The following is a 26,887-nucleotide window of genomic DNA, read 5'->3' as shown; positions in this document are numbered from 1 at the left end:
TTTTAAACGGCTCCGTGCCCGCATTCGCCAGCTTAGAAAAAGATGGGAACATGAATGTTGGGAGTGGTACATCTCGACCATTGGTGCAAATGGCTCTGAGCACTAAGGGACTCAACTTCTGAGGTCATTAGTCCTCTAGAACTTAGAACTAGTTAAACCTAACTAACCTAATGACATCACACACATGTATGCCTGAGGCAGGATTCGAACCTGTGACCGTGGCGGTCTCGTGGTTCCAGACTGCAGTGCCTAAACCGCATGGCCACTTCGGCAGGCTTGACCATTGGGGGGCATACGTCACCTTCTCAAGTCTGGACGAAAGTCAGACGTGTTTGTGGGTACCAGACCCCGACAGGTGTCACTGGCATTAACATTAATGGTGTGTTATCTACCAACGCAAACGCAATGGCCGAGCACTTTCCTGAGCACTATGCTCGAGCCTCTGCATCGGAGAATTATCCCCCATCATCTCACACCCTCAAATGGTGGATGGAAAGGAAAGCCCTTTTGTTCACTGAACGTCACATTGAACCCTATAATGCTCCATTTACAAAGTGGGAGCTCCTCAGCGTCCTTGCACATTGCCCTGACACTGCTCCTGGGTCTGATCGGATCCACAGTCAAATGTTCAAACATCTCTCATCCGACTACAAGTGACATCTTCTCGTCATCGTCAACCGGATCTGGTACAATGGCGTCTTCCCATCGCAGTGACGAGAGAGCACCATCATTCCAGTGCTCGAACCAGGCAAATATCTGCCTGATGTGGATAGCTATCGGCCCATCAGTCTCACCAGCGTTCTTCGTAAGCTGTTAGAATGTATGGTAAGTCGGCAGTTATGTTGGGACCTGGAGTCACATGGCCCACTGGCTCCATGCCAGGACAGTCTCTGCCAGGGTCGCTCTACCACTGATAATCTGGTTTCCCTCAAGTCTGCCATCCGAACAGCCTTTTCCAGACGCCAACACCTGGTTGCCGTCTTTTTTGATTTCCAAAAAGCTTACGACACGACCTGGTGACATCATATCCTTGCCACATTATATGACTGGCGTCTCTGGGCCTGCTCCCGATTTTTATCCAAAATTTCCTGTCGCTCTGTACTTTCCAAGTTGGTGCCTCGCATAGTTCTCCCTTTATCCAGGAGAATGAGGTCCATTAGGGTTCTGTATTGAGTGCATCTCTATTTTTAGTGGCCATTAACGGTCTAGCAGCAGCTGTTGGGCTGTCCATCTCACCTTCTCTGTATCGAGACGACTTCTGCATTTCGTACTTCTCCTCCAGTATTGGTGTTGCTGAGTGGCGCCTACAAAGAGCCATCCACAAGGTGCAGTCATGGGCTGTAGTTCATGGCTTCCAGTTTTCAGCTGCGAAGTCGAGTATCATGCAACTCTGTCGGCGTCGTACTGTTCATCCGGTTGAAAATGGTTCAAATGGCTCTGAGCACTATGGGACTTAACATCTGTGGTCATCAGTCCCCTAGAACTTAGAACTACTTAAACCTAACTAACCTAAGGACAGCACACACATCCATGCCCAAGGCAGGATTCGAACCTGCGACTGTAGCGGTCATGCGGTTCCAGGCTGAAGCGCCTAGAACCACATGGCCACACTGGCTGGCCATTCATCCGGAATCAGAACTTTACCTTAATGACGATCCACTCACTGTAGTGGAGACATATCGATTCTTAGGACTGGTTTTCGACGCCCAAGTGACATGGCTTCCTCATTTTCGTCAGCTGAAGCGGAAGTGCTGGCAGCACCTCACTAGGGTGCAGATTTCTCTACACTGCTGCAGCTCTACAAAGCCATTGTTCAAATCCTGCCTTGACTGTGGGAGTCTGGTTTATGGTTCGTCGGCGCCCTCAGCATTGCTTTTACTCAACCCAGTGCACCACTGTAGCGTCATACTGGCAACGGGAGCTTTTAGGACGAGTCCGATGACCAGCGTCCTGGTAGAGGCTGGAGTCCCTCCATTGATGGTTAGGCATGCACAACTGCTCAGCAGTTACGTTGCACACATTGGTAGTTCTCCTGAACAACCGAATTATTGTCTCCTTTTCTTGTCCACGGCGGTTCATCTCCCACATTGGAGACCAAGGTCAGGGCTTATTATTGGGGTTCGTGTCCGATCATTTCTGTTCAAGTGGTTCAAAGTGCTCTGAGCACTATGGGACTTAACTTCTGAGGTCATCAGTCCCCTAGAACTTAGAACTACTTAAACCTAACTAACCTAAGGACATCACACACACACCCATACCCGAGGCAGGATTCGAATCTGCGACTGTAGCGGTAGCGCGGTTCCAGACTGTAGCGCCTAGAACCACTGGGCTACCCCAGATGGCTCTCTTCTTTCTGAAGTGGAGTCATTGCCTTTATCAGTTATACTCAAAGTCCATTCACGTACACCTCCATGTTGTACACCTAGGCCGAAGCTTCGCCTGGACCTTTCACATGGTCCTAAGGACTCAATTAATCTCATGGCTCTCTGCTGTCACTTCCTCTCGATTCTTGACATGTACCAGGACCATGAAGTGGTTTACACCGACGACTCGATTGCTGATGCTTGCGTTGGTTTTTCGTATGTTCATGGAGGACATACTGAACAGCACTCTTGCCAGATGGCTGAAGTGTTTTCACTGTACAGCTGGCGGCTATTTCTCGTGCTATTGAGCACATCCGCTCATGCCCTGAGAGTCGTTTCTTCCCTATACTGGCTGCTTGAGCAGTCTACAAGCTATCGACTAGTACTATCCCTGCCACCCTTTGATAGCGACCATCCAGGAGTCCACCTACGACCTGCAATGGTCCAGTCGTTCCGTCGTGTTTATGTGGACCCCAGGCCACGTCGGAATCCCAGGAAATGAACTTGTCGACTGGCTGGTCTAACGGGCTACTCGGAAACCGGTTCAGGAGATCGTTATCCCCGTATCTGACCTGCGATCATTATTACGCCGCAAGGTTTTTCAGGGTTGGGAGACGGAATGGTGTAATCTCAGTACACACAACAAATTGCCAGCCATTAAGGAGACTACGAATGTGTGGAAGTCCTCCATGCAGGCCTCTTGCAGGGACTCTGTGGTTCTCTGCCAGCTCTGCATTGGCCATACGCGGCTAACACATGGCTACCTCCTCCATCACGAGGACCCACCTCGGTGTCACCTCGGCTCACATATGACTGTCGTCCACTTTTAGCCCCTCTGCGGCGGACTTATAACCTTCCCAGCACCCTACCTTCGGTGTTGCACGACAATGTCTCAACAGCAGATTTAGTTTCGCGTTTTATTTGTGAGGTTTTTTTTATCGTATCATATAAGGGTGGGCATTTAGCCTTCTCTTCGAGGCTGCCACTTTCCCTCCATTTTAACTCTGTTGCACTTTCTTTGCATTTGTTTGTCTTGGTGGCCGTCTTTTCCCTAGATGTGTTCATTTCACCTTGTCTTTTTGAGGTGGACATTTTAATGCGTTGCAGAGTGGCTGGCTCATCCTCTTTTGTTATTGTGATCAACCAGCCCAGACTATCTGCTCTATGGTTTTAATACTTTCTTCTACTTTTCCTTGCGATATATGTTTTCCTCGTTTTTTGTTCGTTCCATTCATTTTGTTTTTAGGTGTAGTTCCCCATTCCTTTTACCCCTTTTACTTTCACAAACGTACTTTGGGTGTTTTTGTACCTTCAGCCTTCCTTGCGTCAGGGAAAAGGGACTAATGACCCTGTAGTTTGGACCCTTTATACCCCAAACCAACCAATGTACATTCTCAGAAATTTCTTCCTCAAAATAAGGCCAATAGTTGATACTTGTAGACTTCTTTTGGCCATGAATGCCCTCGTTGTCTGTACTACACTGCTTTTTATGGTCTCCTTGCTTCGTCCATCATGAGTTACTTCCAAGTTTGCAGAATTCTTTGACTTTGGCAACTTCTTGAGCACCAATTTCGTTTCTAAATGGTTCAAACGGCTCTGAGCACTATGGGACTTAACTTCTGAGGTCATCAGTCCCCTAGAACTTAGAATTACTTAAACTTAACTGACCTAAGGACATCACGCATATCCATGCCCGAGGCAGGATTCGAACCTGCGTCCGTAGCGGTCGTGCGGTTCCAGACTGTAGCGCCTAGAACCGCTCGGCCCAATTTCGTTTCTGCTAGTGGTCATTACCTTCAGTTCATATTGTCTGTGCACTGGACTGTTCATTCCATTCAACACGCCTTGTAAGTCTTCTTGATTTTCACTGAGGTTAGCAGTGATATCGCAGAGTTTTATCATTCATACCCTTGCATCTTGCATTTTAATCTAATTCCTGAACTTTTCTTTTATTCCCGTCATTGTTTCTTAGATTTATAGCTCGATTCCATTATCAAGCGTGACGTCAGAAATGCATCTTGGTGCATTCCTTAACGCCAAACTGACCGTCATATAACAGATCCTCAGTTTTCTTTCTCATTCTTCTGTACACTCTTCTTGTTGGTAACTTTGATGCATGAACTGATAAGGTGATTGTGCGACAGTTCGGGACTATGCGGATGTACTCGTAATTTTTGCGCAAGTCCGATGATATATTGGCAGTCTCATAGATTCTACTAAACATCCTGAATATTTACTTGATTGCCACTTACCTCATTAATTTATAAATTCCGAAGGAATAGTATCTATGTCTTGCTCCTTCTTTGCAAACGCACCTCATAATTCTTCAGTACTTCCGTATACCACTTCTTTCCTCATTTGTTCCTACAAACGATTCTTTTAAACATCAGCCTGCTCTTTACCATAACTAAATTGTGATATGAATCTACATCTGCTCCTGGGTACGCCTTCGAAACCAGTATCTGATTTCGGAATCTCTTCATGGTTGTAATGTAATCCAACAGTAATCTTCCCGGAGTCCAGGCCGTTTCTCCAATTTACCTGTTTCTCTCCTGATTTTTGAACATTGCATTCTAAATTTTCGCAGTACTGAAAGAATCTTTCTCCTCTTTCATTGCTACTACCGAGATCATATTCTCCAGTTGTCTCTCTTCTGTCTACGTCCTGACTACAGAGTTACTGATCACAGTAAATCGCTCTCTACCCTTCCTTCCGATTCAATTCTAATCCGACTGTCGTTACAACATTTTCTGGTGTTGTTAATGTAACCGTACACTCGACAGTCCACAAATTCTCATCCTCCTTCCACTTCACTTCAATATCACTCACTATATCTATACTGAATCCTTACATTTCCAGTTTCAAGTTTTCAAGCTTCTGTACCACGTTGAGACTTCTAATATTTAATGCCGCGAGTCGTGGAGCTTACCCTTTCGTTGGTTAATCAACCTTGTTCTCATGGTCACTTACTCCGTGACAGTCCTCTCTCTCTGAGGTCCGTTTGGGGGACTAATCCGGTATCTTTTGCCAATGGGGAGGTCATTGTGATACATTTTTTCATTTACTCGTCACCTGTCCCAGGTAAACAAAATATGTGTCATTAATGCAGTCGTTTCCATCGTTCTCTGCGTCTTCATGCCGTTTAACATTGCTGATATTTCCACCTTTTAGGACAGTTTCCCTCCTCAAGCTCTGCTGCTCTGAACCTCTGTCCTCTCTTCCATCCTCTTTCATAACATCGTTGGAAGAACAAAGGTGTGTGCTTATACCGGAAGTCTTTGCTCGCGATATTGCTGATGATATTTATTTAGAACTGAACTACTGGCTGGTTTCGAATCCGGGTCCAGTTCATTTTGGTCAACCACTTAGCTGAGCGGTCAGCGCGTCTGAATGCATGCAGCAGGCTTGGGTTCGATCCCTGGTCGGGTCGGCGAATTTCTCCATTCGGGGACTGGGCGTTTGGGCGTTGTGTTGTGCTCCCCATCGTTTCATCATCATCAACACCAAGTCGCTCAATGTGGCGTCAAATGAAAAGACCTGCAGCTCGGCGGTTGAACGTCCCCAAGTGGGGGGTCCTGGTCATCAGTGCCATACGGTCATCATCATAACCAGCCAAAGATGGTACCAATAGACCACTATAAAAAGGCTAACTGCGTGAGAGAAACAGAGAGAGAGAGAGAAAGAGAGAGAGAGAAAGAAAGAGAGAGAGAGAGAGAGAGAGAGAAAGAGAAAGAGAGAGAAAGAGAAAGAAAAAGAGAGAAAGAGAAAGAGAGAGAGAGAGAGAGAGAGAGAAAGAGAGAGGGAGAGAGGGAGAGAGAAAGATATCACTTGAAGATATAGCAGCAATTAGTAAACATTCAGTCACTAAACAAATAATTATATAGTTGATGCAGTAAATACGTACACTTTTATTTCCTCTTTGGGGGCACCGACACAATTCGCCGCTCTTCAGCCAAGGGATTACATAAAATATCACAATAGAACAGTACATATATAAAATACGCGGATAAAATATGAAATTTACACATGAGAAGGAGAAACAGTTAGAATTAAAATATCCAAAAAAGGGGTAGTTTGACGAGGCACATTTACACAAAATCTACATATAGTAAAAATGGCACTCGATGAAGGTGTAGCAAATAAACATCGGCAGCATGAAGAGCACAACAATTAAAAACGGAATTCACAATATGGGGCTACGACACTGAACACACACTGCACTTACATACATGGCGAGCACCAAAACGTGATAAAGTAACTGCATTAAAATTTTAAGATCATGCCAAAGGAAGTGAGATCACAGACGGGGGAGAGATATGGGGGGTTGACAGAGGAAGAGGCAGGAAGGGGGGGAAGGGGTGGAGTCAGCAGAAGATGGGGAGGGAGCGCAAGGAATGGGGAAGGAGAAGTGGGAAGGACAGTAGGGAGGAGGGAGGAAACAGCAGAGGGGTAGAGGGGAAGGAGAGAAAGCCCAAGGGAAGGGAGGAGGGGAAGAGGAGGGTCAGAGTTGGAAGGAAGGATAAATGTTGGGGCGAAGTACATAATCCGGGATGGGGGACATTGGAAGTTCCTTTGGGAGAAGAGATGGAAGGTGTGGAGATGGAGAGAGAGTGGGACACATTGGTAAAGGTGCAACAGCAAGCGGGGAGTGGAGAGGAAAGGAGACAGCAGGGTCTGAGGGGAATCGGGGTGGCGGTTGATGTGGAGGATACAGATGTGTTCAAGGAAAAGGAGGAGATGTGGGAACCGGATGAGGTCATAGAGTATCCGCATGGGGGATGAGAGGCAGGTATGGAGAGTGAGGTGGAGTGCGAGTGCATGGCGTCCAAGGATTCAGAGGGCTTTATAGAATTTAGGAGGGGCAGAGATCTAGGCAAAATTGGAGAAACAAAGTATGGGACAGATCAATGATTTGTAGGTATGAAGGATGGTTGAAGGAATGGCTACACCAACAAACTTGTTATTTATCATGGCTTTCAACAATGTCACTATTGAGCTGTAGAAGAGGTTCTTTGGTGAGTCGTCGGATGTCGTGAAATCCCTTAAACATTTCATTGGCGCAACTGACTGACATCTTCAATTGTGGCTAACACATTGCTGAGGCTGTAACCGAAGAGTTCTATTACGCGCGTACATTAGAAGGAACTGCGCAGGCATCAACGCACCAGATTCAGTGACCAACAGCACACATATGCTGATCGATAGTGGGAGAGAGAGCTACACTACATGTCAAATGGTGACCCAACAGCTTTGATGCATGGACAGGGGCTGTCAGTCATACTGTGGGGTGCCACTGGCCACCCCAGTGCCCCCTTTTGAGAGCCTCATATCGATATAGCCGTCACCACTGGCCTGTGACCATCCTCGTCGTCGTCATCTGAAAATCTGTGTCGCCGCACAGGCGTCATCCCTTGTATGTTGTTACTTGTATGTGAAGATGGTATGCTGCGTCTCTATTCAGCATATACACTGAGCTGACAAAAGTCGTTGGACAGCAATATGCACAAACGCAAATGGCAGCAGTGTGATGTAGACAAGGTATAAAAGGGCAGATCCTACCAGACCCAAGAGATGCCTACTACCCAACCCTCGTCAGGGCTCCCTTCCCCTCAAATCCGATCCACTTACTTCCTAAATCTTGGTTTAGAACTTCATCCTTCTCCACTCTTCCCCCAGTCCTTCTCCAAACATCCACCTACAACCCCTCATCTATGCACTACCTTTAAATACTACTCTGCCCGGATACCATTCTCCCTGGCAGTCTATTTCCACTCACACATTCATTCATCTACTTATCTCTTTTACTGTCACACATCGGTCTTTCCCTTTTACCCTATGCACTGTCTATCTGTTTTTATATCTTCATATGCGACACTCTATTTTCCATTCATCTGAGTCTATTTTTTACTTAACCACCGAAGCAACCTTTTATATTTTTAACTACGCATAGCAGCAGCGTCCGACATGTGAAATTACAAGTCATTCCACCACTAACTCTGTAAACAGCACATCTGTCAGGCAAATCTGTACACAGGGATCGCAGTGCCTCACAAACACCTAACGCTAACTTAGAATCATCTCAGTTATTAAGCTGAAGTCTCCATTTTACACCAAAGATGCGACAGGGGGATAGAGTACATCGCATAAATCATAGTTCGTTTAGAGGAATGTGTCACGTTTCACCACACATGAGATGGAAGTCCTCTGATGACCGACAGTTTTGCCGTTAACGATCGCGAGTAGACAGTGCTCTAAATCACATACAGAACACGTGGTTGTATACAAGTCGAACGCTGTCTATGCCATGCGTCTGATGCATCCTGCAGCAACTTCTCCCTCTCTAGAATGCGTCATCAGTCTACCATTAAATCGTACCTCGTTACAGCTCCATCTCAATCGATCACTCAGTCCACTCTCTGTCATCCTTTAACGCAGATGTACGTAAGTTTAGAGGTGGGTGGTTCTCTGTCTCCCTGAAAATCGTCAAATACCAGTTTCATACCACGCTCCTTAGTCGAATCACTCTCAAAATTCGGTAATTTTATTACGAGGTTGCACCACTGGCGATGTCTAAGTGCAATGTCGGTCTGATACTATACACTCCGGCGATCATTGCCTATATTCAGTGTCACGGTATTTGTCTGAAAAAAAAAAAAAAAAAACGCTCCATTCAGAGGTAATGCCATACCTCGATTTGTGAAGCGGGTATAGCTTTTAACATGGATACTTGTATGCACCTGTAGAACAAAGAGCGCTTGTGATGGTAATACGGTTGTTTTTTTTAACATCTCGCTGGCTGTAATATGATTACGCCTCTCTTTCTGGGACACAGTGGTATCACTCGCAAGAAAACGTATGAGGAATGTCCACGCATCGTCGATTTTCGGTCAGTATTATTTCACATCGCTGGCAATCAGTTACTGACGAAGTAGTATACTTAGTAGTAGGGGATGTGTGATAGGTTCGCCTTGAGCATCACGCTTATAAGGTATGTGTTTGTGTTCCGACATGTGCAAAGGAAATGACTATGTGCAGTCATAAGGAAGGTATGGATTTGACGTGGAACAGTGCGATAGCAAAGGGAGAAGTATGTCGTCATAAGAATGGTACAGATATTTCTATTTCCAGAGCCACAGCCGTCAGCAAGGTGTATTTCCGATACTTCGCTCATTGTCGAATGCCGTTCAATTGAGACCGCGATCGTAAAATTTAATTTTAAGTATAATGATAAAACATATATGTGACCGGTTTTCTGGCATAATTCCGTGTATGCATGGCCTGTGGTGGGAATGATTCACCTTTCCCATTAACGGCAGCAGCTGTCCGAATGCAGAGGCCTGTTGGAGTGTAGGAATGCATCTGAGTTAACTTTGCCCTCGTCTAGACGCCCAAATAGCGAACTAATACTTACTATGTGTTGGGTGGCTTTCGTGATCATGTGGAAATTTGAGAAGATTGTGCATTTGCGCATATTCCCTCCCACGTAAATTCTTCAATTGACTGCTTGTGCACATTTCGCGCTTTTATTTAGTTGAGAGAAGATCGATTGTGGTGTGTGGAAGACATATTTGCCTGTTCTCTAGACATCAGAAAGAGCTTAGTTGACTTGTAAATTGTATGGGTGATTTGGAATATGTTATATCACCTACTTCGGTATTCGAGAGTGGAAATATCAGTTTCCTCTATTTGTTTCAAGCTACTCAGTGGTTTACAGCATGCTGCACCTCGCTAAAGTTTGGAGTTTGTAGATAAATAATTTCCAGTGTATATCTTGGGAATTAAGTTGCGGTATCCATAGGTAGAATACCACCTAATGTTTCATATCGAGAAGAACCGCGAAAATGGTATAATACTATGGCGAAAATACCTGTGTTCTTGTAATCCCCGAGTCTGGAAATGTCTGTAGAAAAGCTAGCAAGCAAGGAGCAGAAACAGTAACGCGTTTGTGCCGAGGGGAAACGATCTCGAATTTGTAGAAGAGTTCTGAGAGTGACTTCAGTCCGCTGAGGGTGCTCTGATGTAAAAGGGATGATTTTGTATGGCGCTGAATGTCACGTCTGTAGAAAGAAAGAACATTCTGACGGTGCTTTCCTAGGACTGGGGAGCATCGTGACATACAGCCTGTGTGAGTGCAGGTATACCATAATTTTTTCGGGTGCTGTACAGATATAAAAGATAACTGCACTGTTTGTGTAAAATGTGTGTATATTGCATTGTAAAGTTGCTGTGGATTATCTTGTGGTGAATGTGTATATATTGCATTGTAAATTTAGTATGGTTTATGCTGTGGCATGACTAGAGAGGATGACTGTGTGTTCTATCGTGAGGGATGTATAGATTCAGCACATCGATAACCACGAGAGATTTTTTACCTGGGAAATTACGTGTGCTATAGATAATGAAATTGGTCCCAGAAGCACCGCTGTCAAGAGGAGACGTTAACTGTACAACGATCGGTATCACTCTGTAGCAGCAATCGTTATATTTAATTGTAGTTACACTGGTAGATATGTTCCTGGCTTCCAATATCCTTGTGAGTCTCGTATGTATTTGATGATCTATAGAAAAGTTTATGCGTTTGACTGTCAATGCATTTTAACGATCTGTGCAAAATAATTTTACCACTGAAAGTCCGAGAAAGAAGAGATCAACAGTGCTTCGATACCGGCGGCATCAGTAATTCGATGGGTAAATTCGATAGGAGCCAATCATAATGCTCGATTCATTCACGTCCTTTGTGCTGGGATATAGGAGCCTCTACATAGCAGTGCGATCATTTGCGTATGTTGAGAGCAGGATGTGTAGCACGTTAAGTCCACGAGGAAGACTGCATTCGGCGTTATTTTCGTAAACAGGTTCTGTTAGGGTAAGAATTTTCGTGCATACAAGCTGAGACATCAGGAAAGCGAGCGTTGTCTATTTCTGGGACACTGTACAATTCCCGAGAGGTCGACTTGGCTGTTATTTTTTACAAAGCCATGTGACGTAAGAATAACATTGAGAACGTTTTAGATGGTGAGTCGCCACGTGGACGTTTTGTGGCGAGGTGAGGTGTGAGACATTCTGGGGCAGGTATGCATGGCTGAACACGTCACGCATGGTCCATTACAAACGCTAAGGGGAAAGCAGCCTGTGCTATTCTGTCATCAGTGGTAAAGACAAGTGATGCCTTGAGGTGTCTCGAGTATGGGACAGACGTGAGCGTGCCTTGATGTTCTGTGATGTCATTATAACCATGACTGTATACTCGGAAATAGAGACAAATTTCCCCTGTGTCCAGTGGCAGGTCGAGGCTGTGACAGTGCATGCAGTCCTGAACGGACATCTGTGTGTGCTGTGACAGCTGATGGCTGCATCACTTCACGGGGGCTGTGGCACGTGTTGAATGCCTGTCTGTTGCATTATTTTGCGGGTGGGCCTGTAGGCTGTGCTATGTGCTATTTGGACAGGTTACGAGTTGAGTTCGTGTCTGCACATCTGTGTACTGGATTATTTAGAAACAGTTTACTGGTCTGTACTGAAATTATTCCAGAAAACCAGGAGTTGTTTGCGAGTCTGCGGACTATGTATTGTGTCCCCAAGCACATCAGGGCTAGTGTTTTGAGTCAGTGTGATAAATATACTCATTCCCTAAATAAATTGTTTCAAAATAAATAGAGTGCTCTCCTTCCTTACTCTATACAGCAGCCCAGCACTGGCTGAGTCCTTTTCGCGCCATTTTCGCACTACAGGCCACCATCTGGGATTTGGTCACAGGAGGAATGATGGTACCCTCTGGTGGTAGTAATGTGTACTAGGAGAGTTGGAGCCTAGATCTCGTGGTGGAGACATTGCTTGAAAAATAACAAAGGGGTCCATCATAGAGAGAGTTGTTTTCCCACTATCTTGGATGACATCATGCGCTGTGCACATTAGTACACTTTAGTTCACGTTAGTGCACTTTAGTGTATGGTAGCCTGACAACATTGGTCGGCAAAGGGGTGTGGCGGTCGGTTGAGGAACGTGGTGGGGACTTTAACTATTTCCTTCCACGTACACGTGGGTATGGCATTCGCGAAAATTCATTCCAAGTCCACAGTAGCACTCTCTGGTGGTGTCAATATGTACTAGGCTTCGTGTTGAACTCTTTGTATGCCGCCATCTTGAATAATGGTAGTCATGTCATCAGATGACATTACAGACGACAGCACGCTCTGGTGCTGTTACTGTGTACTAAGTCAGCTGGAGTCTGGAGCTCTTTGTGAACACACTGTTTGTCGCCATCTTGGATAGCGGTACTTGCGTCATCATCTGATGTCACAGTAGCGCCCTCTGACAGTGACAATGTGTACTAAGTCAGTTGGGCTCTGGACCGTGTGGTGAACACACAGGGTATCGCCATCTTGGATTACATCACAGACAAGAGTGCCCTCTGGTGGTGGCGATGTGCGGCCCTGGATGGCCACACTGCATGGAGTTGTTTAAATAAAGACTTATGTCCAAGTCCTTTTCTGACAAATCCTTAGGATGAGGTGGCATTCGGGTGACTGAGGTTAGTCCAAATGTCTTTTCTTTCGCGCTAGTTTCTTAGCTTAGTAGATATATGCGAACTGACTTTTGTTTATGGCCAAAATTCAAACTTGGCGCCAGTTCGTAGGAAGAAGTGGCGATTGGATGACTTAGGTTACTGGAGGTAGGCCAAGTGAGCTATTTTCCTGCGATTTTCTTTGCTTAGTAGAGATATGCAGGGTGTGATGCATTATCCTGTTGAAATTTCAACTTCACTTCATTTTTCTGAGAGGAGAGGAGCGGAGGGGGGGTGTGGCGCTTTCCCACCAAAATTCAAACTTCCCATCAAACTCTGTCATCTTGAATGACGTCACAGCCTCCAGCTTGGATGATGTCATCCATTGTTGCCAAGTCTACACTTAGCCATCTTGGATGACATCATTGCCGTCATCATGGATACATCTGGCAACAATGCAGAGTGGGCCAGAACACACATTGTCCTAACACTCAGCATTTTTACAGACACCATATTTAACTAAGCTAGCGAATCCCTTTCAGACCTTAACATATAAAAATGACAGTGCAAGACAGTGTCCGAAGTTCTGTTTCTGCCTTTCGGAAGATGTCCCTCGTGTAAACGTAGTATGTATTGGCCCCCAGGATACGTTACTATGATGTTTTGTTTTCTACTGCTGGCAACATCAACAACCTAGCAGTTGTGGCATTGTAACTGTCCGGTATGCGTGTATTACGGCAAATGATCGATCTGCAGCATTTAAACACGAATATCCCTAGAATGCGATTTCACGCGATTTTACTTTAGCGTGTAATTTCTACTACATAGAGCCCCTGATCCATATGCACGCTGAAAGTTGATAAAAGTGTGAGAGACGGGAAAACGTTTCTCATGTGTGCGTATCTGCTTCCTCTTACTCTTTGAGCGGCTATAGATGTAACCTAATAATGATTTTTTTGTACACATCTATGACACAATCGAAAGGTACACACTTTGGTGTGTACGTTTCGAATTGTGTAAATTTCATTGGCCTCCTTGTATAATTAATATTATAAACTAGGTACTACAATTTTCAATGTTCACAATTTTGCTGTTGTGGTCTTAAGTCCAGAGACTGGTTTGATGCAGCTCTCCATGCTACTCTAACCTCTGCAAGCGTCATCATCGCCATGCGGGTAGCCGCGTGGTCTCAGACGCATTGTCACTGTCTATGCGGCTCCCCACATCGGAGGTTCGAGTCCTCCTTCAGGCATGGGTGTGTGTGTTGTCCATAACATACGTTAGTTTAAATTAGATTAAGTAGTGTGTAGGCTTAGGGACCGATGACCTCTGCAGTTTGGTCCCGTAAGACCTTACGACCACCTCACCATCTCCGAGTAACTACTGCAACCTACATCCTTCTGAATCCGCTTAGTGTATTTATCTCTTGGTCTCCCTCTATGAATTTTACCCCACACAGTTCCCTCCAGTACTAAACTGGTTATTCCTTGATGCCTCAGAAAGCATCCTACCAACCGATCCTTTCTTCTAGTCAAGTTATGCCACAATTTTCTGTTATTCCAGCCTCTACTGAGTACCTCCTCATTAGTTGCGTGGTCTACCCATCTAATCTTCAGCATTCTCCTGTAACACAACATTTCGAAAGCTTGTATTCTCTTCTTGTCTAAACAATTTATCGTCCATGTTTCACTTCCATACATGGCTACACTCGGTACAAATATTTCCAGAAAAAACTTCCTGACAATTAAATCTATACTCGATGTTAACAAATTTCTGTTCTTCAGAAACGCTTTCCTTGCCATTGCCAGTCTACATTTTATGTCCTCTCTATTTCGACCATCATCAGTTATTTTGCTTCTGAAATAGCAAATCTCATTTACTACTTTAAGTTACTCATTTCCTAATCTAATTCCCTCGGAATCACCTAACTTAATTCGACTACTTCCATTGTCCTCATTTTGTTTTCGTTGACGTTCATGTTATATCCCTCTTTCAAGACATTGTCCATTCCGTTGAACTTGTCTTCCATGTCCTTTACTGTCTCTGACAGAATTACAATGTCATCGGTAAACCTCAACGTTCTTACTTCTTATCCATGGATTTTAATTACTACATACAAATTTTACTTTTGTTTGCTTTACTGCTTGTTCTATATGCAGATTGAACAACATCAGGGATAGGCTACAACCCTGTCTTACTCCCTGCCCAACCACTGCTTCCCTTTCGTGCCCCTCGATTCTTATAACTACCATCTGGTTTCTGTACAAATTGTAAATAGCCTTCGCTCCCTGTATTTTACCCCTGTCACCTTCAGAATTTGAAAGAGAATATTCCAGTCAAGTTCAAATATTTACATTATGATTATGTGTGTGTTTCATTGGTCTCTGCTTGCCTTTTTTTCGCACATTAGTAGACAGCCAATATAGAGCTTGACGCTGTCTGTGCGCCAAGCAACTCTGTGCTTTGCCCCTGCATGTTTCTTTTTGAAGCAGCCACCCGGTCTCTTCTTTCACAGGCGTGATATTCGCTGGTGACGTGGACTTCACGACAGACAAGGTGTTCACAAAGTACTACGTCCAGATACGCATTGTCAGGGATGCGAAGAGTTACATACCTCCGACTCCTGACCACAAGGACCACGACATCATGATGGTGCGTGTGTGGAGGGGCTTCACTTCCGTCGTTGGTTACGTCACAGTTATTCCCATCACTGAAGAGAGGACGTAAGTAACGACTGGAAATATTTATACGAGATGGAGATTAAGAAAACAAACTGCAGGGACGGATTCTCGACTGTAAACGGAGGAAAAAGGTCCTACAAACATGTGTCCGGAAGTGCATCACTGCCACAGTAGATGTGCGGGCAATAGCATTTCCTCTGACCATGTGCCGTGTGTTCCTTGTGTTTGCAAGCTGTGTGATTGACGCAGAGTGCTGTAAGCAGCAGAATGGTCCGGTGTTCATATCGGGAACAATCTGAGACGGTGTTTGTGCACGGTCAGGCAGATGGAAATGGTAGAGAAGCAGCACGGCTATACCGAAACAAGTACTCTCACAGACACCAACCACATGACACAACATTTCAAGCCCTTTTTGAGCATTTGTGTGATCATGGGTCCTTTTAGAAAGACGAACGCGCATTAATGCTGCGGACTGTGCGTACACCACATTGGGAAGACCGGGTTCTACAGGATACTGAGAAGAACCCTAGTACAAGCTCTGGGAAATTGACCCACCTACATGGTGTAACGCTTTTTTTCCCTTTATTGTAATTCAGTTCCACATTGGGGAGGGCTGGCAGCAGCATATGTACTGCTCTTCAATTGAAAGACATACACTCCTGGAAATTGAAATAAGAACACCGTGAATTCATTGTCCCAGGAAGGGGAAACTTTATTGACACATTCCTGGGGTCAGATACATCACATGATCACACTGACAGAACCACAGGCACATAGACACAGGCAACAGAGCATGCACAATGTCGGCACTAGTACAGTGTATATCCACCTTTCGCAGCAATGCAGGCTGCTATTCTCCCATGGAGACGATCGTAGAGATGCTGGATGTAGTCCTGTGGAACGGCTTGCCATGCCATTTCACCCTGGCCCCTCAGTTGGACCAGCGTTCGTGCTGGACGTGCAGACCGCGTGAGACGACGCTTCATCCAGTCCAAACACGCTCAATGGGGGACAGATCCGGAGATCTTGCTGGCCAGGGTAGTTGACTTACACCTTCTAGAGCACGTTTGGTGGCACAGGATACATGCGGACGTGCATTGTCCTGTTGGAACAGCAAGTTCCCTTGCCGGTCTAGGAATGGTAGAACGATGGGTTCGATGACGGTTTGGATGTACCGTGCACTATTCAGTGTCCCCTCGACGATCACCAGTGGTGTACGGCCAGTGTAGGAGATCGCTCCCAACACCATGATGCCGGGTGTTGGCCCTGTGTGCCTCGGTCGTATGCAGTTCTGATTGTGGCGCTCACCTGCACGGCGCCAAACACGCATACGACCATCATTGGCACCAAGGCAGAAGCGACTCTCATCGCTGAAGACGACACGTCTCCATTTGTCCCTCCATTCACGCCTGTCGCGACACCACTGGAGGCGGGCTGCACGATGTTGGGGCGTGAGCGGAAGACGGCCTAACGGTGTGCGGGACCGTAGCCCAGCTTCATGGAGACGGTTGCGAATGGTCCTCGCCGATACCCCAGGAGCAACAGTGTCCCTAATTTGCTGGGAAGTGGCGGTGCGGTCCCCTACGGCACTGCGTAGGATCCTACGGTCTTGGCGTGCATCCGTGCGTCGCTGCGGTCCGGTCCCAGGTCGACGGGCACGTGCACCTTCCGCCGACCACTGGCGACAACATCGATGTACTGTGGAGGCCTCACGCCCCACGTGTTGAGCAATTCGGCGGTACGTCCACCCGGCCTCCCGCATGCCCACTATACGCCCTCGCTCAAAGTCCGTCAACTGCACATACGGTTCACGTCCACGCTGTCGCGGCATGCTACCAGTGTTAAAGACTGCGATGGAGCTCCGTATGCCACGGCAAACTGGCTGACACTGACGGCGGCGGTGCACAAATGCTGCGCAGCTAGCGCCATTCGACGGCCAACACCGCGGTTCCTGGTGTGTCCGCTGTGCAGTGCGTGTGATCATTGCTTGTACAGCCCTCTCGCAGTGTCCGCAGCAAGTATGGTGGGTCTGACACACCGGTGTCAATGTGTTCTTTTTCCATTTCCAGGAGTGTAGAACAAACAATAGAAGACATTTAAAAATATCAAAGGAGAAAACATAGATATAAAAAAGGGGGGACGTCGTGGAAGACAATAGACAAAAAAGGGGCGACTGTAAAATGGCTATAAAAAACGTAAAAAAGTAGCGCACACAAAAAGTACACACTGGGACAATTAAAAGAACACAAGGCGCAGTATGATTGGAGCATAAAAGTCTCGTTGGATGGTGTAGCACATAACAAACACTGAAAGTAACACTAAGTACAAGGCCAGCACACAATTAAAATCACACTTCTCGATGCACAGGAGAAACAGCACTAAACACAACACTGACGTGACACATTGACGATGATCAAAGTGGAGAATCTGCCAGGCGCAAGGAGATGAGGGAGAAGGGAAGAAGGGAGGGAGGGGAAGAGAGGGGGACATGGGTGGGGGGCGCGCTGAAGAGGGCCAGGTAGGGAGGTACGTGGGAAGGAAAGAGGCAAGGATGGGGTGCAAGGGCTCAGGGGGAGGGGGGGAAGGAGGAAAATCCGCTCTGGGAGAAAGAGGGTGGAGGAAAAGGGGAGCCCTGGGGAGGGAGGGGAACAAGGCCAGGTTATAGTTGGAAGGAAGGGTAGATGTCACTGCGAAGTTCATCAACCGGGAGGGGGAGGCGCTGGAAATTGCCCTGATGATGGAGATGGAGGGTGTGGAGGTGGAGAGAGGGAGGGATACAGCAATAGAGGCACAGCAAAGGGGGGGGGGGTGTAATGTTTTTTTTTCTTTGTCATTTTACACCTCATACAAGGTGGGCTGGCAGCGGCAACTGCACTCTGCTCTTCAGCCACAAGCAGTACAATAAGAGAAAAAAAAATGAAGACACGAAAGTAACATAACGGTGTTTAAAAAACGGTAATTAAAAAACATGAAGCTGTTCACACGCAAAGAAAAACAAGAAAACTGTCAGCACTGTACACAAACGCTGATGATTTAGATGACACACATGAACGAAGGAGCGTGGGCGGCGAAAACACTGAAGCACAAACACAAAGGCACACACACAAAACCGATGGCGATGATCTCTGGCACGATAATGTCCACTTAACGTGTGTGGGGACCTGCCAAAAGGGGAGAAACGTGGGGGAGGAGGGAGAGGGGAGAGTGGAGATGCCAGGGGCTGAGGAGATGGGGGGAGTAAAGAAGGTATGGGGGGTAGGGGAACCCGGGGGAGGCAGGGAGGAGGGAGAGAAGGGGGAGAGGGTGCCCTGAGGGAAAAAAACCACAGGAAGTCGAAGAGGAGGATCAAAGTTGATAGTCGGGGTAGATGGAGGGGATGAGGGCATCATCAGGGAGGGGGAGCTGGCAGAAGCCACCTTGGGGGAGGGTAAGGAGAGTGGAGAGATGGAGAGCAGGTGGGACGTGGGAATACAGGAGCGGCAGTGGACGGGGGTGGGAGAGAATGGGAGAAACAAGCGGGTGAGGGGGATCTTGATTACGGGAGGTGTAGAGGATCTGTATCCATTTGAGGAAAAGGAGGAGGTGGGGTAATGGGATAAGGCCATACAGGATCCGCGTGGGGGAGGGGAGACGGATACGATAGGCGAGGCGAAGAGCATGGCGTTTGAGGATTTGAAGGGATTTGTAAAGGGTAGGAGGGGCGGATATCCAGGCAGGGTGGGCGTAGCAGAGGATAGGGCAGATGAGGGATTTGTAGGTGTCGAGGATGGTGGAGGGGTCCAGACCCCATGTACAGCCAGAAAGGAGCTCGAGGAGACGGAGTCGGGAGCGTACCTTGGCTTGGATTGTCCAGAGGTGGGGAGTCCAGGAGAGGCGACGGTCAAGGGTGACGCCAAGGTACTTAAGGGTGGGGGTGAGGGCGATAGGACGGCCATAGCGGTGTAACGTAAAGTACGATGATATTTATTCTACTACCCCTATCACCTCCAATGAGTGCAAGGATTATTAGCGTTGGATTTGTCTCTACAGGAACGATTGTGTTGATGGTTTTTGCACCAGACAATCACAATGATAGGAATTCTGTCCTCACTCCTCTTTACAGAACCTTGCGTCAATCACACAGCCTGCAGCACACAAAGAACACACAGCACGTGGTCAGAGGAAAGTTCATTCGTCAGTGCCATCTATTGTGGCAACGATGCATCAGGACGCGTCCCTGCAGTTTGTCGGTTTCCCTGTAGTTTGTCGGTTTCATTAATGTTCACCCTATACTTGTGTTTTACTGGACAAATCCAGCTTTAGTTCTAGTCCTGGTGTGAGCTTAGCTTGCCCAAACCATAATGTGCTTTAGCATTCAATTACAAGGATGGCAAATTATGTTATTCCGTGGTGTAACTATGGCAAGCGGTAACAAAAAGTGCGTTCAAAGATGCTCACAGTAGCCAGTGCCTAATAAAATGGCGGCCGAATGTGCTTCCAAATACTAAGTTATTGCAAGAAAATTGGTTTTAAAATACGGGGCCGGTCGGAGTGGCCGTGCGGTTCTAGGCGCTACAGTCTGGAACCGAGCGACCGCTACGGTCGCAGGTTCGAATCCTGCCTCGGGCATGGATGTGTGTGATGTCCTTAGGTTAGTTCTAGGCGACTGATGACCTCAGAAGTTAAGTCGCATAGTGCTCAGAGCCATTTTTTTTAAATATGGAATCGGCAGAGACTGCAAATCTGTGCGTGTGCATCTTCTCCAGAGAACAAGATTTTTTTTGCGGGTTAATAATATCGTTTCTCGAAATTGCCCTTTCGACATCGATCGATATATAGGTGACAGAAATAAAGCCGTTACACACTGAATCGCCAAAGGAACTGGTAAGGCATGTGTATTAAAATACAGGGATATACGAACGGGCAGAACACGGCGCTGCTGTCGGCAACACCTGTATAAGACAACAAGTGTCTAGTGCAGTTACTAGATCGGTTACTGCTGCTGCAATGGAACGTTATCAAGATTTAAGTGAGTTTCAACGTGGTACTATAGTCGGCCCGCAAGCGATGGGACACAGCATCTCTGAGGTAGCGATGAAGTGGGGATTCTCCCGTACTACCATCTCACGAGTGCACAGTGAATATCAGGAATCCGGTAAAACACCAAACCTCCGACATCGCTGCGGCCGGAAAAAGGTCCTGCAAGAATGGGACCAATGACGACTGAAGAGAATTGTTCAATGTGACAGGAGTGCAACCTTTCCTCATATTGCTGCAGATTTCAATGCTGGGCCACCTAAAAGTGTCAGCGTGCGAACCATTCAACGAAACGTTATCGATATGGGCTTTCGGAGCAGAAGGTGCACTCGTGTGCACTTGATGATTGCACGACACAAAGCCTTACGTCTCGCCTGGGCCCGTCAACACGGACATTGGTCTGCTAATGACTGGAAACATGTTACCTGGTCGAACGAATCTCGTTTCGTATTGTATTGAGTGGATGGACGTATACGGGTATGAAGACAACCTCATGAATCCATGGACCCTGCATTTCAACAGGGGACTGTTCAAGCTGGTGGAGCCTCAGTAATGGTGTGGAGCGAGTGCAGTTGGAGTGATATGGGACCCCTGATACTTCTAGATACGACTCTGACAGGTGGCATGTACGTAAGCATCCTGTCTGATCATCTGCATCCATTCATGTCCATTGTGCATTCCGACGGACTTGGGCAATTCCAGCAGGGCAATGCTACACCCTACGCGTCCAGAATTGCTACAGAGTGGCTCCAGGAACACTTTTCTGAGTTTAAACACTTCCGCTGCCCACCTAACTCTACAGACATGAACATTGAGCATATCCGGGATGCCTTGGAACGTGCTGTTCAGAAGAGGCTTCCAACCCCTCGTACCCTTATAGATTTATGGACAGCCTTGCAGGATTCATGGTGTCAATTCGTTCTACCAGTATTTCAGACAATAGTCGAATCCATGCCACGTCGTGTTGCGGCACTTCTGCGTGCTTGCGGGACCCTACACGATATTAGGCAGATGTATCAGTTTCTTTGACTTTTCATATATAATGTGTGAAACATACAGGGTGTTTCAAAAATGACCGGTATATTTGAAACGGCAATAAAAACTAAACGAGCAGCGATAGAAATACACCGTTTCTTGCAATATGCTTGGGACAACAGTACATTTTCAGGCGGACAAACTTTCGAAATTACAGTAGTTACAATTTTCAACAACAGATGGCGCAGCAAGTGATGTGAAAGATATAGAAGACAACGCAGTCTGTGGGTGCGCCATTCTGTACGTCGTCTTTCTGCTGTAAGCGTGTGCTGTTCACAACGTGCAAGTGTGCTGTAGACAACATGGTTTATTCCTTAGAACAGAGGATTTTTCTGGTGTTGGAATTCCACCGCCTAGAACACAGTGTTGTTGCAACAAGACGAAGTTTTCAACGGAGATTTAATGTAACCAAAGGACCGAAAAGCGATACAATAAAGGATATGTTTGAAAAATTTCAACGGACTGGGAACGTGACGGATGAACGTGCTGGAAAGGTAGGGCGACAGCGTACGGCAACCACAGAGGCTAGTGCAGCAGGTGATCCAACAGCGGCCTCGGGTTTCCGTTCGCCGTGTTGCAGCTGCGGTCCAAATGACGCCAACGTCCACGTATCGTCTCATGCGCCAGAGTTTACACCTCTATCCATACAAAATTCAAATGCGGCAACCCTTCAGCGCCGCTACCATTGCTGCACGAGAGACATTCGCTAACGATATAGTGCACACGATTGATGACGGCGATATGCATGTGGGCAGCATTTGGTTTACTGACGAAGCTTATTTTTACCTGGACGGCTTCGTCAATAAACAGAACTGGCGCATTTGGGGAAGCCCCATGTTGCAGTCCCATCGTCCCTGCATCCTCAAAAAGCACTGGTCTGGGCCGCCATTTCTTCCAAAGGAATCATTGGCCCATTTTTCAGATCCGAAACCATTACTGCATCACGCTATCTGGACATTCTTCGTGAATTTGTGGCGGTACAAACTGCCTTAGACGACACTGTGAACACCTCGTGGTTTATGCAAGATGGTGCCCGGCCACATCGCACGGCCGACGTCTTTAATTTCCTGAATGAATATTTCGATGATCGTGTGATTGCTTTGGGCTATCCGAAACATACAGGAGGCGGCGTGGATTGGCCTCCGTATTCGCCAGACATGAACCCCTGTGACTTCTTTCTGTGGGGACACTTGAAAGACCAGGTGTACCGCCAGAATCCAGAAACAATTGAACAGCTGAAGCAGTACATCTCATCTGCATGTGAAGCCATTCCGCCAGACATGTTGTCAAAGGTTTCGGGTAATTTCATTCAGAGACTACGCCATATTATTGCTACGCATGGTGGATATGTGGAAAATATCGTACTATAGAGTTTCCCAGACCGCAGCGCCATCTGTTGTTGAAAATTGTAACTACTGTAATTTCGAAAGTTTGTCTGCCTGAAAATGTACTGTTGTCCCAAGCATATTGCAACAAACGGTGTATTTCTATCGCTGCTCGTTTAGTTTTTATTGCCGTTTCAAATATAACGGTCATTTTTGAAACACCCTGTACATTAGGGTATGGAAATAGGGTACTAAGGTGTACGAGAACCACTAGTGAATGATGTATGATGAAATTATACATGAATTTTTTTATTGTATAGAGCGAGCTTACAGAACTGCCACGCCGTTACAACGTCAAGAACGCACTGTTCATCTCCGTCTTTTCGGGTTCGATTCCCGATGGGGTCGGAGTTTATCTCCGCTAGCCGACTGGGTGTTTGCATTGTCCCATCATCTCATCATCATCTTATCATCATTCGAGACGTCGCGAGACTGGACATGGAAAGATTGGAAACTCGTACGGGCGCTGATGACCATGTTGTTGAGCTCCCCACAAACCAACATCATCATCATCTCCGCTTTTACTCCCCAAAGGATCCTGTCCCTGGTGTCAGAGATGTTTCGACCTCTTGAAGCTCTCGATATTCCATAAGTCTATTTATATCCTGTGGCTGTCAAAACGAAATCAGCCTCAACTTTATATTGATAGAGCAGATCATAAGTAACTACGGGATGTTGCGGCAATGTGTATTTTGAATTTTTTTGTCTTTAATATAACTGCTAAACTATGCATTCGGATAAAAAAAGCAGCTGTTGTTCCTTAGCATTTTGCTGTTAAATGTGTCTTTGTCCTTTCTTTTACATTTAAAGCGATCACAAGGCACCAATAAAACGTCGTTAGTTTTAGTTTTGAAAAACTGTCTCGTATGGTACGCTATTCATGTGCTGTGTTGCGCCTTTGTAACAGAGTTTGCATAAGGTTTCTCAAATTCATTGGTGGATTCTGTTGTTGTTTCACTGCTCTGTGTCACGCGTTCTTTTCACTGTACATTTATGTTGAGAGTTGCAATTCAGATGTCTCTACACAACTATTAATTGTTTTGGAGTATTTTCCTTTTTTCTTTTTTATTCTGTTGTTGATATGTGTTTTGTTACAGTTTCTTGGGATTATTGAGAAGTAAATAGAAGTTTTTTTAAGGGAATCTGATAAATCGTTATTAATGCCAGAAAACTGATAATTCGTGTGCCTGAGGAATGCCCACAGCTCTCTAGATTTATAACGTTATGGGCCCAAGGCTGTGCTGATTTACAGGATACATAACTCACTTGTATAATATAAAGGATGCGACTTCACTGTTGATCATGGTTGATGAGGTGGAGAAATATACAGTTCCGCTGTTCGATGGAACCAATTTTAGAAACTGGGAATTTAGAACTGAGGTACTTTGCATGAGATGGATCTGATGGAATTCATCACAATAAAATATCCTGGAATGGTCGTATTTGACGAGAATGATGAGGCAGAAGTACGCGCAAAGAAAAACGCGCAGTTGGCAATTTTGAACAACCTGCGACATGGTGACGAATGGAACAGTGAGGTCAAAACTTGTAGGTCCCCAGACTACCTGTTTCGGTCAGCAATGACCATCAACAAAAGCAAAACAAGAATAATGGAATGGAGTCGAATTAACTCAGGTGATGCTGAAGGAATTAGATTAGGAAATGAGACACTTCAAGTAGTAAAGGAGTTTTGCTATTTGGGGAGCAAAATAACTGATGATGGTCGAAGTAGAGAGGATATAAAATGTAGACTGGCACTGGCAAGGAAAGTGTTTCTGAAGAAGAGAAATTTGTTAAGATTGAGTATAGATTTAAGTGTCACGAAGTCGTTTCTGAAAGTATTTGTATGGAGTGTAGCCATGTATGGAAGTGAAACATGGACGATAAATAGTTTGGACAAGAAGAGAATAGAAGCTTTCGATATGTGGTGCTACAGAAGAATGCTGAAGATTAGACGGGTAGATTATATAACTAATGAGGAGGTATTGAATAGAATTGGGGAGAAGAGGAGTTTGTGGCACAACTTTACAAGAAGGGACCGGTTGGTAGGACATGTTCTGAGGCATCAAGGGATCACGAATTTAGCATAGGAGGGCAGCGTGGAGGGTAAAAATCGTAGAGGGAGACCAAGAGATGAACACACTAAGCAGATTCAGAAGGATGTAGGTTGCAGTAAGTACTGGGAGATGAAGAAGCTTGCACAGGATAGAGTAGCATGGAGAGCTGCATCAAACCAGTCTCAGGACTGAAGACCACAACAACAACAACAACATGACCATATTCAGGTCTGTTTTATAAAAAGGTGTCCTATGTATTCACATTTTTTTTTTAATAAAGCAGACCTGAAGATGGTCATTGCTGACCGAAACCGGTAGTCTGGGGACCTACAACTTTGTGACCAAAGACGTGAAGTAAAATAAACTTATTCCAGCAATTTTGAAGAAATGTGACAAAAAAATATATGTTACAAATCATACAGAGAATTGCGGATAATTATCTGGAATATGTCAAAGACAAAGATACTCCGTTTGATCTATGGCTGTCGCTGAACATTGTTTACGAGGCAAGAGGAACGGCAAGTCAGTTGTTAATTTGGAAAACTTTGCTACTGATGAAATTTGACTCAACAAGTGACTTGCTTACTGATCATTTTAATCAATTCGACAATTTAATTAGAGACTTACGATCACCTGGAGCAAGACTAGAAGATACCGTTGTTGTTTGTCATCTGTTGTTGACATTTCCGGCGGATATGATAAAAATACTATCAACAGACGCGTTAACTCTAAATTTCGTGAAGAACAGACTTTTGGATAAGATAAGAAGAAGAAAGATGTTCCCAAGGGAGACCATATTAACTTATCGTCGTTTTTTTGTCGCATTTAGGACAGAAATCGAAGTCTGGTAACAGAATTCAATCAGATAGCAAAGGTACTAACGTTTTATTTTTCGATGCTATAACTGTGCATTGAATATACATAAAACGTCAGATTGTCTAAAATAAAAAAAGCACAGAAAAAACCCTATAAGAACAGCTTCTAATGATCAAGATGGAGAAGAGAATAATTACTGTTTCTCAGCAACTAGTTATGAAAATTCGTCAACACTGGCTCAAATTAAATGGCATTTGGATTCCGGAGCCACAGAACATTTAAAAAATAGCAACATGCAATTGAAATACATGAGAACGTTGCCGTATTCAATTAAAATCAATGTTACTAAGTCTGGAATCTTTCTATATGTTACGTGTGTCGGTGAAATTGAAGTTATGAGTTCTGTAAATGGTACGATTACAAATATTTTGTCACTTCCAAACCTCAGCAAACATGCTGTCCGTGCGTAAACTTGGATCAAAAGGTTTGCTAGCAGTTTTTGTATTTTTCAGAACAACAATGTGCTCTTGCCATTGCACAAAGGAGTGACTCAAACATGTACACACTAAATTGTATACAAAGGGCCCTAAATGTCATGTAGTTTCACCATCACAGACGTTTTTAATTATGGGATGAATGGTTGGTTCATCTGAGTGACGATAATATTCGTAAGTCGCAGAAGCAAGCCAACGGAATGAACTTTAAATCTAACACGTCAGATTAAAATTTTTGTCATACATGTATTGAAGGGAAACAGACGTCTCATACACATAAAACATGAAGAGTAAAAGCGACCAAACCACTAGAATTTATTCGGTTATGTAGTTGGACCAATTATTCGAAACTGATATGATATTAAAAGGTATGTTTAGACATTTATTGATGACTTTACTCATTTTACTTGCGTGTATTTTCTAGAAGCAAAGCCAGAAGTGCCAAAATTTTTCAAAAATTTGAAGCAATGTTTACACCTCATTTCAATTTGAAAGTAAGTCATCTCCGTTGTGATAATGGGCAAGAGTATATATCG

The 26,887-nt window shown here is 45.4% G+C and overlaps 1 protein-coding gene across 1 annotated transcript in view; it reads left to right on the top strand.

The window, feature by feature from the left end:
- LOC124550674 (mast cell protease 1A-like) overlaps nt 1-26,887 on the top strand; it is a 61,622-nt gene that overhangs the window by 8,935 nt on the left and 25,800 nt on the right. The window contains exon 2 of the mRNA XM_047125398.1: nt 15,383-15,590. Coding sequence (XP_046981354.1) covers nt 15,383-15,590 — 208 coding nt within the window. The remainder of the gene's footprint in view (nt 1-15,382; nt 15,591-26,887) is intronic.

The sequence above is a fragment of the Schistocerca americana genome, chromosome 9 (genome assembly GCF_021461395.2).
Source record: "Schistocerca americana isolate TAMUIC-IGC-003095 chromosome 9, iqSchAmer2.1, whole genome shotgun sequence".
In the NCBI taxonomy this organism is placed as follows: domain Eukaryota; kingdom Metazoa; phylum Arthropoda; class Insecta; order Orthoptera; family Acrididae; genus Schistocerca; species Schistocerca americana.
This window is presented reverse-complemented; position numbering and strand designations above follow the sequence as displayed.